Source organism: Eublepharis macularius, chromosome 5, assembly GCF_028583425.1.
Source record: "Eublepharis macularius isolate TG4126 chromosome 5, MPM_Emac_v1.0, whole genome shotgun sequence".
Taxonomy (NCBI): domain Eukaryota; kingdom Metazoa; phylum Chordata; class Lepidosauria; order Squamata; family Eublepharidae; genus Eublepharis; species Eublepharis macularius.
This window is the reverse complement of record NC_072794.1, coordinates 125428920-125446239: the sequence shown is the minus strand read 5'-3', so window position 1 is coordinate 125446239 and position 17320 is coordinate 125428920. Positions and strand designations below refer to the sequence as shown.

The 17320-nt window shown below is 39.8% G+C and overlaps 1 protein-coding gene across 1 annotated transcript in view; it reads left to right on the top strand.

The window, feature by feature from the left end:
• The window catches only part of PTPN22 (protein tyrosine phosphatase non-receptor type 22), a 66927-nt gene that overhangs the window by 27786 nt on the left and 21821 nt on the right, over nucleotides 1–17320 (top strand). Inside the window, exons 2-11 of the mRNA XM_054979165.1 lie at nucleotides 3615–3723; nucleotides 4352–4428; nucleotides 5119–5214; nucleotides 6425–6463; nucleotides 9300–9371; nucleotides 9482–9544; nucleotides 10110–10252; nucleotides 12371–12437; nucleotides 13148–13225; nucleotides 13858–13950. Coding sequence (XP_054835140.1) covers nucleotides 3615–3723; nucleotides 4352–4428; nucleotides 5119–5214; nucleotides 6425–6463; nucleotides 9300–9371; nucleotides 9482–9544; nucleotides 10110–10252; nucleotides 12371–12437; nucleotides 13148–13225; nucleotides 13858–13950 — 837 coding nt within the window. The remainder of the gene's footprint in view (nucleotides 1–3614; nucleotides 3724–4351; nucleotides 4429–5118; nucleotides 5215–6424; nucleotides 6464–9299; nucleotides 9372–9481; nucleotides 9545–10109; nucleotides 10253–12370; nucleotides 12438–13147; nucleotides 13226–13857; nucleotides 13951–17320) is intronic.

Below are 17320 nucleotides of genomic sequence, written 5' to 3'. Positions count from 1 at the left end.
TATATTCCACTCTCCACCCACCCACAGGTTGTCTGTCTCTCCATGATACTGTAATATCTTCATGAGCCTGCGTTTTACTAGGTTAAGCTCTGGTATAATCATCTACTTTCCAATTTCTTGATGAAAATGAGTAAAATAAATGTATGTTGCATCAAAAAGCAGCTTTCAAGATGTGGTGCTTGGACTGTTTCAGTATCTGACATACCTTAGAGTTTATTCTGCTATGGAAACGGAGTCTGGAAGGTGGGAAAGATAGAAACCAAGATGCTCTTTTGCCAGTGAAGTGGGGAGCCAGGTGAATGCTGTTCTGCTAGCCTCATTTCTCTTGTGGTACTTTGGACCCATTCCACGAGGATCAGATCACACATAATACCAAACCATAAATTGATGGTGAAGAAACAAACCTTGTTCTCACACCCTCCTATTCTTGTGTGTTTCGGTTTAATTAGTTCCTTCCTGTTTAGTGTAATAAGTTTGTAATAAGCTTTAGTGTAATAAGCTTTCATAGCCAAACTGGCAAACTATGGATTACACTTCCCTGACAAGCAGGATGGCAAATCAGCTTCAAAGCACAATTTGGATTCCTGATTATGAGGAGAAGTACAATCAGTAGTTTGGCAAACTATGATTTGCACTAAACAAGAAGTAACTAAGTGCACTGTAGCACTTGAGAAGAGTGGGAAGGGTGGAGTGTATCCCATAGATACAAGCCATGGTTTAGTGTGATGTGTGATTTGATCCATTAGTCAAAGACCTGGAATGAGTATAAAAAGAGCTTGCATCATTTCAATCACCCACAGCTTTTAGACTTGAATCTCAATATTTTTGTTTGAAACATTACTGACTTTAGTGCTGGGGAAGACTGTTTTGACCAACTGTTATTATCTGAATGAAATAAAGCAGAAGATGAGACAGCATTCACCCAGTTTCTGTTCTTGTATCCAACACTATCCATGTTCAGAACAGTACTTCTGTCTTCAGAAGTGGAGGTGGTGATTTCTGCCAATTCCCCCCTGCCTTCGCAGTAGAGATCTCAAGTCCCTTGGTGGGGATGGGGGATCCCCTGTTCCCAGCTTCTGCTCTCCACCACCAGTCACCCAGGTAGGATGGAGGCTGGGAGCAGGGGAACCCCCATCCCCACTGCTGTACCTGAGATCCCTACTGCTAAGGCAGGGGAAAATTGGCAGAACTTGTGCAAGTTTGTATTACATTTTGTTTGCCTTGTTTGGACAAGTCTTTCAGTTTCTGAAGGAAACTTCTCTCTCTCTCTTATAGCTTCCTTCACTCTGCTCATTAGCCATGCTGGTAACCTCTTGGACCTTTCCTGACCATTCTGAGTCTCTAGTACTAAGGTTTAGTAACCCCCAAATCTTTTTGAGAGATTTTACCCTCTTGACTATTCCTTTCAACTTCCTTTTTACCATATCCTTCATTTTAGAGAAGTTTCCTCTTTTGACATCAAATCTGACCATGTTGGAGTTCTCTGGCACTTTCCGTTATACTTATTAATTAAATCTGTGATCATGGTTCAACTACATCTACATCTTGCACTAGGTCTTGGGCAGGACCACTGATGATTAAGTCCAAGGTCACCTCTCCTCTGGTCAGTTCTGTGACTAGTACATAGACAGGGGCCCTTTTCACACTGCTTATCTTGAGTTGCAACGGTGCGGAACATCGCGCTAAAAATGTGGAACATTGCGTTTTCTTGTGCGAGAAAACGCAATGTTCCACGTTTTTAGTGCGATGTTCTGCATTATTGTGACTCAAAGTAAGCAGTGTGAAAAGGGTCAGGGTGCAGTTCTAATTATTGATGTATTGAGGTGAATTCTGTGGTGGAGGGCATTTCCACCACACTCAACATTCCGCAACATATTTTTGTGAGTCCTAGGGCTATCTCATCCATGAAATGAGGTGAAATGGATCTTGTGAGGTGGCAATCTCTATGCTACCCCTTTCATTTCCCTTACCTCACTACTGCCTTCTCTCCAGCTCAGGGACCAGAGGAACAGCTGATGCTCTTTATCTCCTCTCCCCAGCCTCTATAAAACCAGAATGGCAAGTCTTGCTTGTTGCTGTGCTGGGTTTAGAGACGCTTAGGTGAGCAAAGAAGTGAGAAGTATTAGCTTTTCTGGCTCCTGAGTGAGAATGGGGGCATCAGTGAGGGTAGGGAATCAGGGAGACAGCAAAGTTGCTGAGGCCGGGGTGTATTGGCAGAGGGTTGGGGGTGGAAATCAGGCTTTCAAGTGGCGAAAGGCCTTGAGTGACCCCCTAATAATAACAATAGTGTATTTCTGGAATTAATGGCAGGGATGTTTCATGTTTAGAAGGGACAGGCAAGCACATGTCAGTTGTGCTTCTTCTAATGTAACACATAGAAAGGGACTTCTGGTAGTGAGATGTTTGAGCTATTCCTGTATCTGAAACATACCCATTTTGCTTCTGTAAATTCCTTTTACATGTTGGAAGGGCAGTGGTAAATAATGCCATTTGATTGCACTTCCGTTCACTTTGTTGTTGAAACATATAAAACTACCCTGATGCTATGGGTGTCTGATGCCTTGCTATGGAATTTAGAAAATTTTGGAATGACTGGATTACTGGTATGCAATATGATGGAAACTGCTGGATCAGTAGGCAAGACTCTGCCTTGGCTAGAGATTGACACAAATGGTCTCTAGCACCTAACTTTCTGTGACCTTTGTCAGGAATTGGGAAACCTGTGACAATAATAAAATGCTTTGTCACCCATCAGATTCTGTAATGGCTGCAATACAAATTCTGTAATCCAAATTCTGTAATTCTGTAATACAAATATTTCTGTCATTTTAGGTTAATTCACAGGGCTTGGTTGTATCTTGTCCTGGGCTTTAGATTTCAAATTGATTTGTGGTTCAACTGATGCAACAGTGTACCCACCCAACTGTATAGAAAGTTGAAGTTTGCGAGACTTATTTTTTAAACAGAAAATGGGAGTGTGTAGGTGAGAGGAACTAAACCTTGTCCCTCCCCTTCTGGCTGCAGTACCTAGCGATGTTGGAAGAAATGCTTCAAGCAATGGAGCACAATGAGGGGGCAAAGATTAACTCTCCAAATTCATGTTCTTCATTTTCTGGAAAAAAAGAAAGACCTCCATAATCCCTTATTTTCCATGTGACTTTGAGGGCATGTGATTCAATATATACGAATGTCTCTGTCATATCTACTTTGGCCCTCAGAAGCAGGAGTATTTTTGTGGTGGTGGGGGGGGGAACGACGACTGGAGGCTGGCAAAAAATGCTACAACAGTTAGATGTCTTGAGATCCTTCCGTTTAGTCATTAGATGAAGAATTTTCATATTTTCCATCTATGTCCGTGATTCCACCACACCACACCTGTGCAAGGACTTCAAAAGTTCTTATACCAGGGTAAAGCCACATCAGAAATGCATGCACATCTTTTCAGCTCAGCATGCAAACTTTCCGCTACCCCCAAGCCTCCCGCTGTAAATGACGGCTGCTCTGTTCTTATTGTGGTTGTCTCAAGAGAGGCCAGCCAGGAAATAATTATAGTTGCAGTCCTACAATATTGTTAACATGTTCTCTTTAACCTCTTTTTAACAATTTAACCACAGAAACTGAAAAGGCAATCGGCAGCCTACAAAGCAGACAAAACCTACCCAACGGCTACAGCTGAGAGGCCAGAAAACATCAGCAAGAACCGCTACAAAGATATCTTGCCATGTATGTTAGTAATCTATTACTATGTTGCTTAATCTTTCAAGCCAATGTAGAAGTACAGAATGAGCATTTGACATAATGCCCATATATTTGTGTATGGGTAAATATATGCATCTCGCATACACAGAATGATGTGCACACAGACACAAAAGGCAGGGATGTGGGCTTCATTTCCAGTTTTCATCTGGATATTGATACATTTGTACAAAGTAATGTGAACTTATTAACCCTCATTGGCACAGCACAAAGGAAGGAAAGCTCCTGTTCTAACATTCCCTGTCCCCTTCAAAAATGCTCAGAAGTGTGCAAGAGACGAGCAGAACTGAAAATCCTTGCACAGAATAACAATAAATGTGGCACACAAGTTGTGCTGCTGTTCGCTTTTATTTTTTTAAGGCCAGGAAATAGAATGGGGAACAGCCCATTTTGCAAAAAAATGTGCTGAACCAAAAATATCCCCCCTCAAGTATCTGCTGGAAATGTTTGTGTATTAGAACTTGTTGTGGAAAAAAAGCATGAAAGGGTAACATCACCTGGAGCATCTGCCACAGGAAATCCTGATTTGAACTGGATTCTCTAGATACCACCTTATGTAGCAACTGACAGTTTCCTTTTTTACTCTTTCCTTTAGATGACCACAGCAGAGTGAAGCTTTCCTTGATCACATCAGATAAAGACTCCCATTACATCAATGCCAATTTTATCCAGGTAGTAATTCATACACGGTGCTTCTGTTGCCTATAGGATATTATTCTCATGGGTTAAACACACGTTGGGCTAATTGACTGTGGGGAATTAAAAATAGTTGCATAAAGTAGCATACATTTATAACTATAATCAAGTTTATATTGGGATTCAAAGAGTATATAATTGACACAGCGCTTCTCTACTCACAGGCAAGTAGGTATGAATGGCTAATAAAGAGAGAGGTGAAAAGATAGGAATTCTTAGCAATATCAGGGGTTTCAAATCTTGGGTCATAGTACCTTTCTAGGGAAACCCTCTCACATTTTCCATGCTGTATATGTAACATCTTCTAGCAGCCCCACTGAAATGAATGAGACATTTGTCCTGTATTGTTCTAGATGAACAGCCATGTTAGTTTGTCTGTAGCAGTGGAAAAGAGCAAGAGTCCAGTAGCACCTAAAAGACTAACAAAATTTGTGGCAGGGTATGAGCTTCTATGAGCCACAGCCACAGGTAACTGAAGAAGTGAGCTGTGGCTCACGAAAGCTCATACCCTACCACAATTTTTGTTAATCTTACAGATGCTACTGGACTCTTGCTCTTTTCCAGTCCTGTATTGTGATAATCAAAGGAAAATGCAAAATACCCTCCAGTGGACAGGACTTTTAAACTGTGGTCATACAAACATATATTTATTAATTTCTTTTTTAGGGTGTATATGAGCCAAGGACCTATATAGCTACCCAGGGTCCTCTTTCCACAACTGTTCTCGACTTATGGCGGATGATTTGGGAATATAAAGTCCAGGTATATTTGCTACTATTTATGCTGACAGTTTGACTTTTAAAGGGCTTTGGGGTGGGGGGGCTAAAAGCTAAATGACAATGATTTAATTATTAAAGAAGCCAAAGACTCAGCTCCCCTGCACCTTTTGTGATAGTCCCTATAGCTACTGAGGGAAGCTGTGTGTATTTTTTAATCTATCCATCTTACCCCACCTCCCAATAATTCAAGCATGGTACTAGCTGAATAACATCTACATCTATTCACTGTCTCAACGTAGTACACGGTCTATGTTGCTCTGGTCATTTTCAGAATGCTCTTCAACAATTGCATTGTAAGGGTTTAGTTTTGGTTTGCTGTCAGAATGAAAGAGAAAGAGCAGTTTGGACTGGAGTGCTATAGTTGACAGCATCTAGCAAACAAGACGACCTCTGCTTTGGCCAACAGAAGGGTGGGGTCTAGTTACAGGCCTTAAGCCAGGAAGGCAATTGCAAATGTGCAATTGCAGTTTGCATAGTGGAATTTAACAGCACGCCTCAAAATTCACTGCACATGATTTTGGACTTCTGAAAGCTGAAAAGATAAGAACGTGGCCCCTGCCTCAGCTTGTTGCTATGATCAGCAACACTGCATACCTCTTCCTGTCTAAATGCTCCCACTGTCATTGTTCCTGCCAGTTTTCTTGTCTGGCTGTTACATGCTATTTTGTTATTACTTTGGTTTTGTACACATGAGCAATTATAAATAAACTATTTTTGGTTAAGTAAAATGTCTCTTTCATGTAATATAAAGGATCCCGTTTTACCTTACAGTTTATTTATGCTTAATGGTTTCAGGGTAGTTCATAAGCTTCCTCCTTCTTGCTTTAGAGGCCTGCATTTTAAACTGCAGTAAACATATATTTTAAAAGGTTGCATTTTTGTATAGAAACGTGAGCCTTTTTGTTTAAAGCAGCTTTTTTTCAATTGACAGCTGTGACTAGTGCCCCTTTAAACTTATATCAAACAGTGTCCTACCATAGGGTAGGGAAAATTTCTCCAGCCTAAGAAGCCTTCCTCCAGCTTAAGTGGCTCTTCTGTTGGAAGAAGAGCCACTTAAGTTTGAAAGCCCTTCATTCAGAGGAAAGTTTTCAATTTTGCTAAGTGGAATTGTAGGATACAGACCATTATCAAAAATCTGCCTGTTTTCCCTGTGTAGAATGACACTCAGGTGTGTCTCCCTTTTCTCTCTCCAGGTTGTGATCATGGCATGCATGGAATTTGAAATGGGGAAGGTAAGCACAGTGTCAAAAGCACAGGATAGTGTTGTGGTATCCGGACAATCTCACCTGTGTTAACCACCACCATCCACTTCTTAACTCTCACAGTCATTAACAGAATTTTTCATGCTGCTTTTGCATCCATTCACAAGACACACGGTACTATAACCACTTTTATCTTGAGCTGAAAGTGAATCACTTTTACCTATTTACAATCGGAAATGAAATGTGAACAAAATACAGGTCTGGATACAACAGTTCAGGAGACAATGATGATTTTAGATTTTATGAGGCTGTAGGCAAACATTTGTGGGATGTTGCAGGCGGGCCAGAGTGGCCATTAACATGCCGGGTATAGTCTAGTCTCTTTCCTTGGGCGCCATCAAAACACAGTCTTACGACTTCCTGTTTTACATAGTACTGGCCTTTGTTTTCTTTTAACCCCTTTTCTGTGTTTCTAGGGATCTGATGCACATTGCATGCAGTTTGGCCTAATTATATATCGTGCACTCTCACACACGCCTCATCTGCCACAAGGCATTTTTGATCAGACATGCTTCATAAGTTCTGTACTCAGAACTCAATTCCCAGGCATGGGAAAGGGGCAATTTCTATTGGGGTCACTGTACATGGAGAAGAAACAACTTAACCTCCCTACCCGTGTGCTGACTTAAAATGGCCTCAAGGAGCCACAGTTTGCACTGTCATGGAAACACATATCTACTGATGACTCCACAAAGATTTTCCCAGTGGGGCAAAGAACAGCTCCCTAGGGCCATTTCCAGATGGTAAAATAGTCCAGGGGTGGGGGGAGGCATAGTTAATTTCTCTCTGTGCACTACTGTCGCAGCCTCTTGCCTGACCATATTGACTGAACGAGGAGGAAGCAGGCTTGACAACTGGTTTATTTTCATATTTGTAAGTTATGTTTTTCTCTGCCCAAGTTCTTACTGAACATCTTTCAATAGATAACACACAGTAGTTGAAATTATGCTCATATTAATCTCTTCAGCTTCTTCTGAACAAGTACAAATTTTGTGACATTTATTCCATGAGAAAGGTTTGATTAAGCTTGGAGAGAAACTCATCTCAGGCCATCAGAGAGGACAGAGAGGTGAATATTGATATGGTCATATGAATTTCATGTCATTGAACTTATATTAGATACTACACCCAAAAGACCTCTGAATCTCTCAGACATGAGTTGTGTAAGATTATCTAATCTTTCAGATGGTGTTTTGGTGAGATTCTTAAAATTGTATTTTAGTTTTTTTAGATATAAGATATATAAGGTAAGGGATTATGACATGTATGCTTATCTGCTTTTCATTTCTCTTATATATAGAACTGTAATGTGTATCTCTGTGATCTGTCTGTATTTGACTGTTTCAAGATTGATTAGATTGATTTTTAATAAATGTCTTAAAGACAATATTGCTTGGAAACATGGTTTTCAATTTTTACCTGGATTAAATAAATTTCTGATAACTCTCAGTCAGAAGGCTATTATCTTTTACAAGTTAAGCTGTCAGAGCCAGTGTGGTATAGTGGCTGCTGTGGTAGATTAGGATCTGAGTGGCCCAGGTTCGATTCCCCACTCTGCCATGGAAGCTTGCTGAGTGAATTTGGGCCTGTCACACATTCTCAGCCTAACCCACCTCACAGGGTTGTTGTGTGGAAAAAATGGAGGAGAGAAGAATGATGTAAGCCTATAAATGTAGTAATAATAAATCTAAAAAGTTAAGGGAGAAAACAGCTGTTTTAAGTACAGCACTGTGGTTTAGTGGTTAGAGCTTTAAAGTAGACAAGGAGACTCTCTGTTTCCATGTGCATATTTTAAAAGTAATGCTCCCTCCACAGTAGAGATATTAAGCTGTTTCACTACAGTCCCAATCCAAACTGGATCCTGAGAATTGAGTACTGAGGATGAAAGATTGCAAGGCATGTCTGATCAAATATCTCATGGTACACCTGGGGAAGATGTGAGCAAAATGTACCATATAGTTAGGTCCAACATCAGTGTGGAGAAACGCCATTTTGTTTGTGGAGTTAACTTTCTATGGGCTGCAGAGGGGAGGGGCCAGTTCTGGAGTAGAATGTGATTGGAGGGAGAGTGAGTCAGTGGGAGTTGGAAATTGACAGTTGGTGGCTGGAGAGTTGAGGGAGAGATGGCTCTGAGGGGAGATGTAGATCTAATGTAACCCCAGATATCAAAGGATTGGGCCTGCCCTACACAACATCTAATTAGGGCATGAGGGAGATAGAGTAGGGGTTTCGGTTTCTGTTTTATTATTCCTTCCGTTCACTGTATATTTGCCTGTGTATAGTTAGAAGTTAAATAAATGAGTTTTGGAATTTATGAAGGAAGAAAGCTTTTCTGTTCTACATAGTCCCCCAACCGCTTGGGCCCACTAGCAGAGGAGGGAGGTTAGGAGGCTGTCACGCCTAACCAGGGCCCCATACAGGGACAGTGGTGACAGCAACTACCCGGAGACAGGAAAGGGAGACAGCCCCTTCAGGTGCCTGGCCGGAGGCAAAAAGGGAGGGGTAGGCAGAGTGAGGTCTACCACGTTTTGCCACAGTCGTCATGTCCTGCTTCAATAGGAAGCCAGAAAGGAAGGTCCCATAAGCAAGTCGATAGGAGAGAGAAGGCATATAATGCCATAGGAGAACTGTTGTTGCTTCATTATTTTTAATAAACAACTTTTAACTCTTGCTATTGAGAGTTGCTACATAGTTAGTTGAGAAAAAGCTGTGGAATACCTCCAGTCCCAAGTATAAATCTTTTTCTGAGTAGCAGATATCATTCTGGGGAAAACACATAACCATAGACTTCTGTTTTTCTCAACAGAAAAAATGTGAGAGATACTGGGTGGAGGTAGATGAGTCCCCTATCCAGTGGGGGCCTTTCACTGTTTCCTGTGTGAGTACATCCATTTTTGTCATTCTTGTTTTATTAGTTCATAATCTGTGTCATGGAAACAATTGTTATTTATCTGCAGAAAATGTCCTCTTGGTTTGTTTCTCCAATAGGAGGCTGAAGAAAAGAGGAATGAATATACGATTCATACTCTGAAAGTGGCCCTGAATGATAGTGTAAGTGTGGAACTGTCCAGGCAATGGGAACAAGAGATAGGTTTGCTGTGTGCATTCTAGACAAAATGCTGAATTACTAACATGGGGAAATTGCACATTGCCAGGGTCCCTTCCTAGCACATCTGCTGCATTTTTTTTGTGGTTCTGGCACCTTACTTTTTAAAGGGGGAGGGGGAATGCAGGTCAGTATAGTTTATCTCCAAGAGCACAAACCCAAGGAAAACAATAGTCTATGCTATTCTTGAGGGTCGTCTCAATGGGCTTCAATGAGAAGAGAAATTCTGTTGATGTAAGTGCCTTCCCTTAGTAGAAAATTTAGTTGTGATCCAACCCACTGTATTACAGGAAAAGGAATTGATTCAATTTCTCTGTGTTGTTTGATTAATTCTCTTTAATTTTCAAATTCAGGTTTGTGGTGCCTTTTACTTACTATAGGTTTCTATACATATTTCTCTTCTCTATACACACAATATTTAGCCCCTACCACCACCCTCAAGTGAAGTTGCAATAACTTAGATCCATTTTAATTGAACTAAAGCTTCCTCCCTTTTTGTGTCCTTTTTAGGAAATCAGGACTGTCTACCACTTTCATTATAAAAACTGGCCAGATCATGATGTACCCTCTTCTATTGATCCCATTCTCCAGCTCATATGGGATATTCATTCCTACCAAACAATCAGTGATGTACCTATCTGCGTACATTGCAGGTGAGGCTGCTAAACTGGCAATGGAGTTGGTCTCCAAGGGAACAGAAGTATGCTGTCCTTGTTGTCCTCACTCTGTCTGTCTCACTGTCCCAGGGTGAGTGTGAGGGAGGGACCATACTTTCTCAGTGGTATAGCATTTTGCATACTGAAGATTCTAGATTCAGTCCTCAGATTCCCCAGCTAAAGAGGATCTCAGCAGGTGCTGGAAAAAGACTTTTTCCATCTTAAGACTTGAAGTAAACAATTCTGACAGTTGGGCCAATTCACATATGAAAGTCCTTGTGGACTCCTATATAGCTGGTGCGGAAATAACTGTAATGCAGTCAGGATCTGGCCACACCAACCTGCCAGGCAGGTGTGGACTCAGGACTAGGGCATGCCCAGTGGCCTTCCTCTAGAATCCATGTGTGGGTGTGGCCAAACCCATGAGGGACCAATAGCACCTTCTGAGCAATCTCTTCCCTGCTGCTCCCCTTTCCAACCCCTGGGTTGAGATTCCAGATAGCTGATTGTCAGATGGCTGGCTGTCAGAGGGCCAGCTATCATTGACTGACTGATTATTAAAGAGTCAGCTGCCATCGATTAGTTGGCTGTTTCATATATACATATGAACTTTTATGTGGAATCAGGTGTGTGAACTAGCCTTTATATATTTATTTTTTATAGTCCCCTTTTCTCACTGTGATTCAAGGCAGATTACACAGTGTAAGTCAATATGATCAACTACTAGGGCAATAAATAGTACAATAGGGTATGGATTTCAGAAATTTAAGCAGAGCTGAAATGATGCTGAAACAAAACATAAGCAATTTAACATGACACATTGAACAATGTGGAAATTACATAGTAGGAGCATTAGAACAACAGTAGTATCATATGGTCTACAGTCCCCATCCCTTTACCATTTCTTTGAACTGTTTCCTTATAGCACTGCCCTATAACCAATTTTAAAAGCCCTCAAGAATAATTCAGTTTTGCATAGTTTGCAGAAAGCCAGGAGAGTGGGAGCTTTCCTGACTGCTTCAGGTGGGCTGTTTCATATGGTGGGGGTCACTACAGCGGGTAACTGTTGATTTTGCCCATTGGCAGGGAGGCATCTTCAGAAGACCCAGTCCCCTCTCTGCTGTCCCCTTTTTGCTGATTCTATGGATAAATCCCACAGAGTGTTTGTCCTGATGGAAGGGACACTGTTGGCTGCTCAATTCCTGCCCACCCCCTCCAGTATTCTAAGAGTGCAATCCTATCCTCAAGGTTATGCCTGGCAGAATTAACTAGTTAGGATGCCATAGCTCCAAGTTAAGGTGGAGGGGAGCCATTATGGTGTTGGAAGGAACACCAAGTTATGGCAGTGTATCACTAAGTCTGAACTAGCTATGGCAGTACAAAGGGGCAGAATTGGGAGTCATTGGGGGCGTCTTCATGATTGGTGGATGGTGCTGTAATCACTAAGACTCTGCGGGCATAGGCACTGCCATTGCTATGCGAGTTCTCTTTCCTTTTACTGTATTTATTCTTTTAACTTTACTGCAGGTCAGAATAGGTTCCTGATGTTTTGCTGTGGCCATTTTAAGCTACAATATGTACAATTTGAGATGTCACTCCAAATAAAGGGCACCTGAAGTATATCAAAAGCAAATGAATGTTGGGGGAGAGTATTAGGAACAGGAAAGGGGAGTTCACTAATTATTGAAGGAGCTGGTAAACTGGTCAGATCAGCAGAAATGCATTGTTATTTGCAGTTAAACATTTTAAGGACTCCAATTGCAGCAACATTGCACAGCAGCACAGGCCATTTTGAAATGCCAACAAGTCACAATAATTGTGTGACATTATTGTATTATGATTTATGTTCTGTTGGACTGTTCAAATCCTATTTTATGCAGTATTTACAACATACTTTAGTTCTGTCCACTGGCTGAATACAGTCTAATGATGATCAAGTACGGAACTAAGATAAAGGGGCAAGTTTGGTTGTCTCTTGTCAACTAATGAGACTAAGAATTTTCAGGGAAGCTTGAAATTTATTTAACATGGTGGAGAAAAGAGAAACAAATATCAAACAACGAACATAAACAAAAGCTGTTTTTGCCCTCTCTCTACCATCCCTTTATCTTTTAGTGCTGGCTGTGGAAGAACAGGAGTCATCTGTGCCATTGACTATACATGGACCTTGGTAAAAGACGGGGTGAGTTTGTTTCCCTGTGAAATATTTTGATGAACAGTCTTTTCAGACTTCATGTGGTTTATGGTAACAAACAAGTTACTGGTGTAAGTTCAACTTACACGCTAAGAAAAATATGCTGTCTCCGATAGAGATGGGCCCGGACCGGGAAAAAACCGAACCATGTGGTTCGTGGTTCGTCAAATTTCACAAACCATGAACTTTCACGAACCTGCCCCCGGTTTGTGAACTGGTTTGTTTGGTTCGTGAAAATGTTACATCCAGGTCAGAAAATCATCATTTCCGGGCCAGCAGAAGGTCACTTCCAGGTCAGAAGAAGGTCTACAGGAAGTCCATCACCTGTTGCCTAGGAAACTGATTGATCGGCACCAGGCTGTCTGCAGTGACGAACCAAAAAACGAACCAGCCTAAAGTTCGTGGCAGTTCATCAGAAATGGAATCTGATGAACCGCTGGTTTGCGAACGACGAACTGGCCTGGTTTGTCATGAATTTTGATTCGTATTTTGGTTCATGCCCATCTCTAGTTCCCGATCTTACTGCTAAAGAAGGGGAAGCTTTTGTCAGAGACGCCTGTGTAAGATTAACCAGTTAAGCTTCTTGTAGGAAGCCTAAATATCAATTTGGGTTGGAGATGCATTGCCAGTAAGGAGTGAATGATTGGGTCGGGGCTATGAATTTCTTATCTGCAACATTTTTTTTCACCTCTTCTAAGATTCTCCCAATGAACTTCAGCATTTTTAGCTTGATTCAAGAAATGCGCACACAGAGGCCTTTAATAGTTCAAACTCAGGTAAGATCTGAAAACTGTTATTGTTGGTATCCTAGCTGAAAGTTTTATAAAACTTGTTCATCCTGTGTAGATATTGGGTTCCTCTAAATCCTCTTATGTGACAATAATGATGTTCCAGATGCCATTTCACATTGGAAGCATCCTAGGAAACATCGAAGGAAGCAGCTAGAGAAAAAAAGCATGGTTGGGTGGGAGTCCAAGATGCTGAAGTGCTTTATGGGTAATACACATAGAGATTATGTGCCAAATAAACTGCCCGGTAAGAAGGCTTGCTATACTTAAAGACAATAATCTATTTTCAAAATAATGCCAGAGTTTCTTGAAATCCATGGATTAATCTTGTACTCGGATTTCCCCTTATGCTCTTTTACTCATAAATAAGTTCCTGTCCAGGAAACAGAAGAGTGCAGGAACTTCAATTTCCTCTTCTTTGTTGCCAAAGCTCAGCTTGAAATACAATCGCATGTACTTATTAAACTGACTTCCCCAACCTTGACTTTGAAAAGTGCAACTACATTCCCCTAGTTCCCTACCAGAAAAAGACCTTTGCTATGCTGTATAACCCAAGCATTTAAAGTACGTAAATGATTAGGCAAAACTGACAAATCTCCTAATATGATTTCATTTTTCAGGAGCAATATAAGTTGGTTTATGATGCTGTAATCGAGCTCTTTAAAAGGAAAATTGAAGCATTCCCTGATCCTTCCAGTATTGTGGCTATGGAGGTAAATGTTCATACTGTATCTGGCTATTGATGCAGAACGTTTGTACAGAGCTTTCCAAGTCATATTTAGGAACAAAAGCATAGCTGAAAAGCTGAACAAAGGAAACTTATGTTCAAGTGTACAGATGAAACATTTCATATTGGTAAACTTATCAGCTACTGCTTCTGTTACACAAGTAGCATCTGAGGTTTTGTAGAAATGTGTGAATATTTCCAATAACAGCTTCCCCCTTGTGGTAGCACCAAACAGGAAGTGGAACAGAAAATACCTCCAAGGCCTGATTCACACTTAATGAGACAAAATCAAGAACAAGCCACTGTGTCATATTTTCCCTACCCTCCCATTCTTTGTGTGAATTTCTTCCACTCCTTTGTGTCTGGTTGGGTGTAATGTGTAGAGTTGCCAACCCACATTACAATACGTTTTTGGACTGTGCCTGATTTTGTTTTAACCTGTGTGGATGGGGTGTCCACAGGAACTACTAATACAGGCAGTGTGAGGTTAGTAGAATTCATGAGCCCTATTCCCAGTCTCTAAACCCAGGCTGAATGTTGCATGTGAATCAGGTTCAATTGTAGTATCTACCAGCACACTGTGTTGGTATAGCTGTTGCATCACAGCTGATGTGTCACTTTGGGTGGGTCTTTGAAATTAGAAGTGATCTGAACAGGTTTCAGGCTAGTCCGCTATGTAGAATGTGGGTGTCATGTATATTGATTCAATATACCCAATATTCATAACTCCTTTCACACCAGGGTTTTTTTCACACCAGGTTTTTGCTGCAGTTTGGCTTCTTTTTTTTCCCCAGGTAGAATTTTCTTTATTTAAACTATAAACCATAACATAATACCTATAAACTATAATCAATAAACATAGAGAATAAGAAAAAAAAACATTCTAAACATAAGAAACACTATATAATTAAAAAGAAAGAAAACCCCTAAATTACACTACAGGTTGAGTTCCAATTTTCTCCGCAACAAGTATATATCATTTCTAGAGTCACATTTATTCTAGGTTAGTCACAAAACCCTTCTTTTTTCTATTGTTCATGTTTCTTAATCCATAAATTCAGATATTATCAAATCCTTGTTATCCATTTTATGCAAAAGTCTATAAACAGTTTCCATTCAGTCAAGAAGTTAACTAATGTCCTTTCTCTAATCGATGCAGTAAGTTTTGCCATTGACACAAACTCCAAAACTTTTGCCCACCTTTCCTCCACTGTAGGCAATGTTGGAGTTTTCCACTTTTGTACATAAAGTACTCCTGCCGCCATAATAAAGTATAAAAACAAAGTTCTAAAGCTTTTTTCCAACTGGCTGTCCATTATTACCAGCAGAAAAGTCTCTGGTTTCAACTGAATTTTAATCTTCAAAATCTTCTGAATCGATGATTGTATCTGCAGCCAAAGACTCTTTGCTTTCTTACATGTCCACCACATATGAAAAAATGTCCCTTCTTGTTTAGCACATTTCCAACATACATTTGACGCCCTCTTATACATTCTAGCCAATTTTTCAGGAGTCATATACCAACGATACATCATTTTGTAAAAATTTTCTTTAATACTAGAGCTTAATGTAAATGTCAGTCCTCTTGCTCCATTAATATATTATGTCCACAATTTTTCACCCATTTAGTCATACATTCTTTTATTTGCTCTTCTTCTGTCTCAAACTTCAACAAAAGTTTATTTGTACAATTTCAAATTCAGTTTTAGATTTCTCAAAGTCATAATGACTCTTGTCTAATTTGAATCTCTCCAAAATTTACATATATGGAAACCACTGTCCTTCTGCTGCTAAGTCCTCTCTTGATTTAATTTTAACTTGGTCCTGAGAGAATGCCAATAAATCTTAGTAAGTTAACCATTTAGATGGACTAACCATTTCCCTTCTAAAATGAGTTTCTTGTGATGATAGCCAGAGAGGTATTTTCAAACAAAACCTAAGTTTGTATTTATTCCATACTCTCAGAATGGCACGCCTCACATAATGATTATTAAACTCTGCATTGGCTTTAACTTTGACATACCGTAGATACCTATGCCACCCAAATTTTAAATCATGCCCTTCAAGGTCTAATAGTCTTCTGTCTTTTAACAGTATCCATTCCTTCATCCAAACCAAATAGTTAGCCTCAAAATATAATCTCAAATCTGGTAGACCCAAACCTCCTCTTTCTTTTGCATCCTGTAGAACCTTAAATTTAACCCTTGGTTTTTTGCCTTGCCATATAAATCTCGATATATCCTTCTGCCATTGCTTAAATGGTGCCTCTGTTGTCAATACCGGAATTGTCTGAAATAGGAATAACATTCTAGGTAAGACATTCATTTTAATTGTAGCTATTCTTCCCAACAATGGTAATTGAATTTTATCCCATTTTAGCATATCACTTTTAATTTCTTTCTAAATCTTAATATAATTATTTTGGAATAACATACAATTCATATTTGACAAAGTAATACCCAAGGATTTTACCTTTTTCTCAATTTTGACCCTGTTTTGCTCTCAAGTTTCATTTGATCTTGTATTTTCATATTTTTAGTTTGGTTTTCTGCTTATTAACCTTAAAACTACACTAAATTCTTTCAACTTTGTCATTAAAATTTCAATTCTCTTCAAAGGGTCCTCCAAAACCAACACCAAGTCATCGCTGCAGCTTGGCTTCTTAACTGCATTGGGTTTTCCACCACTCTTACACATAGTATCATTTCCTGGCTCTTGATCTCCTGTTTTATCTTCAGGTTTTTCTGATGTTTTTTCTGACCAGCTTTAGCTAGCATCGACTGTATGCTCCTTTCATTGGGAACTTGTAACAGGCTCTCTTGCCTGTGTCTTAATTAAGCTTCCACTACTCCAAATGAAAGATTTATCTTTTCTTTTGGATAGTGTTCAGCAATTAGTTCAAGACCTGTCAAGCAAAATTGCTCTTTGAACCGTTTGCTTATCAGCACATTTATTTGTAAAAGGTTCTTTATTGCTTTGCTGCTTCTAATCAAAGTACTCAGACACCTATTCGAGTTTATTTCTTTTATTGAAAATACACTCTATTTTTAATGAAGGAAGTAGTTAAAAATATATGATTATTAATATAAGTCCTACAAAAATAGAACACAGAAAGGCAATCAGAATTAAATTTGCTAACATTTCCTAACTAACTGTTAAGTTTAAAAATAATCAAAGTTCTTATGAAATGCATTAAGATTTTCATAGCCTACATTGCAAAGATAAGAATCTCACCTAATTTTCATGAGATTTCTTCCAATCAGAAAGAGTTCTCATTATCTAGATTAGCATGTTTTATAGGTTATCATATGCAAATATCTAAGATCTTTTCACATAATTACATAAGCAAACTATGA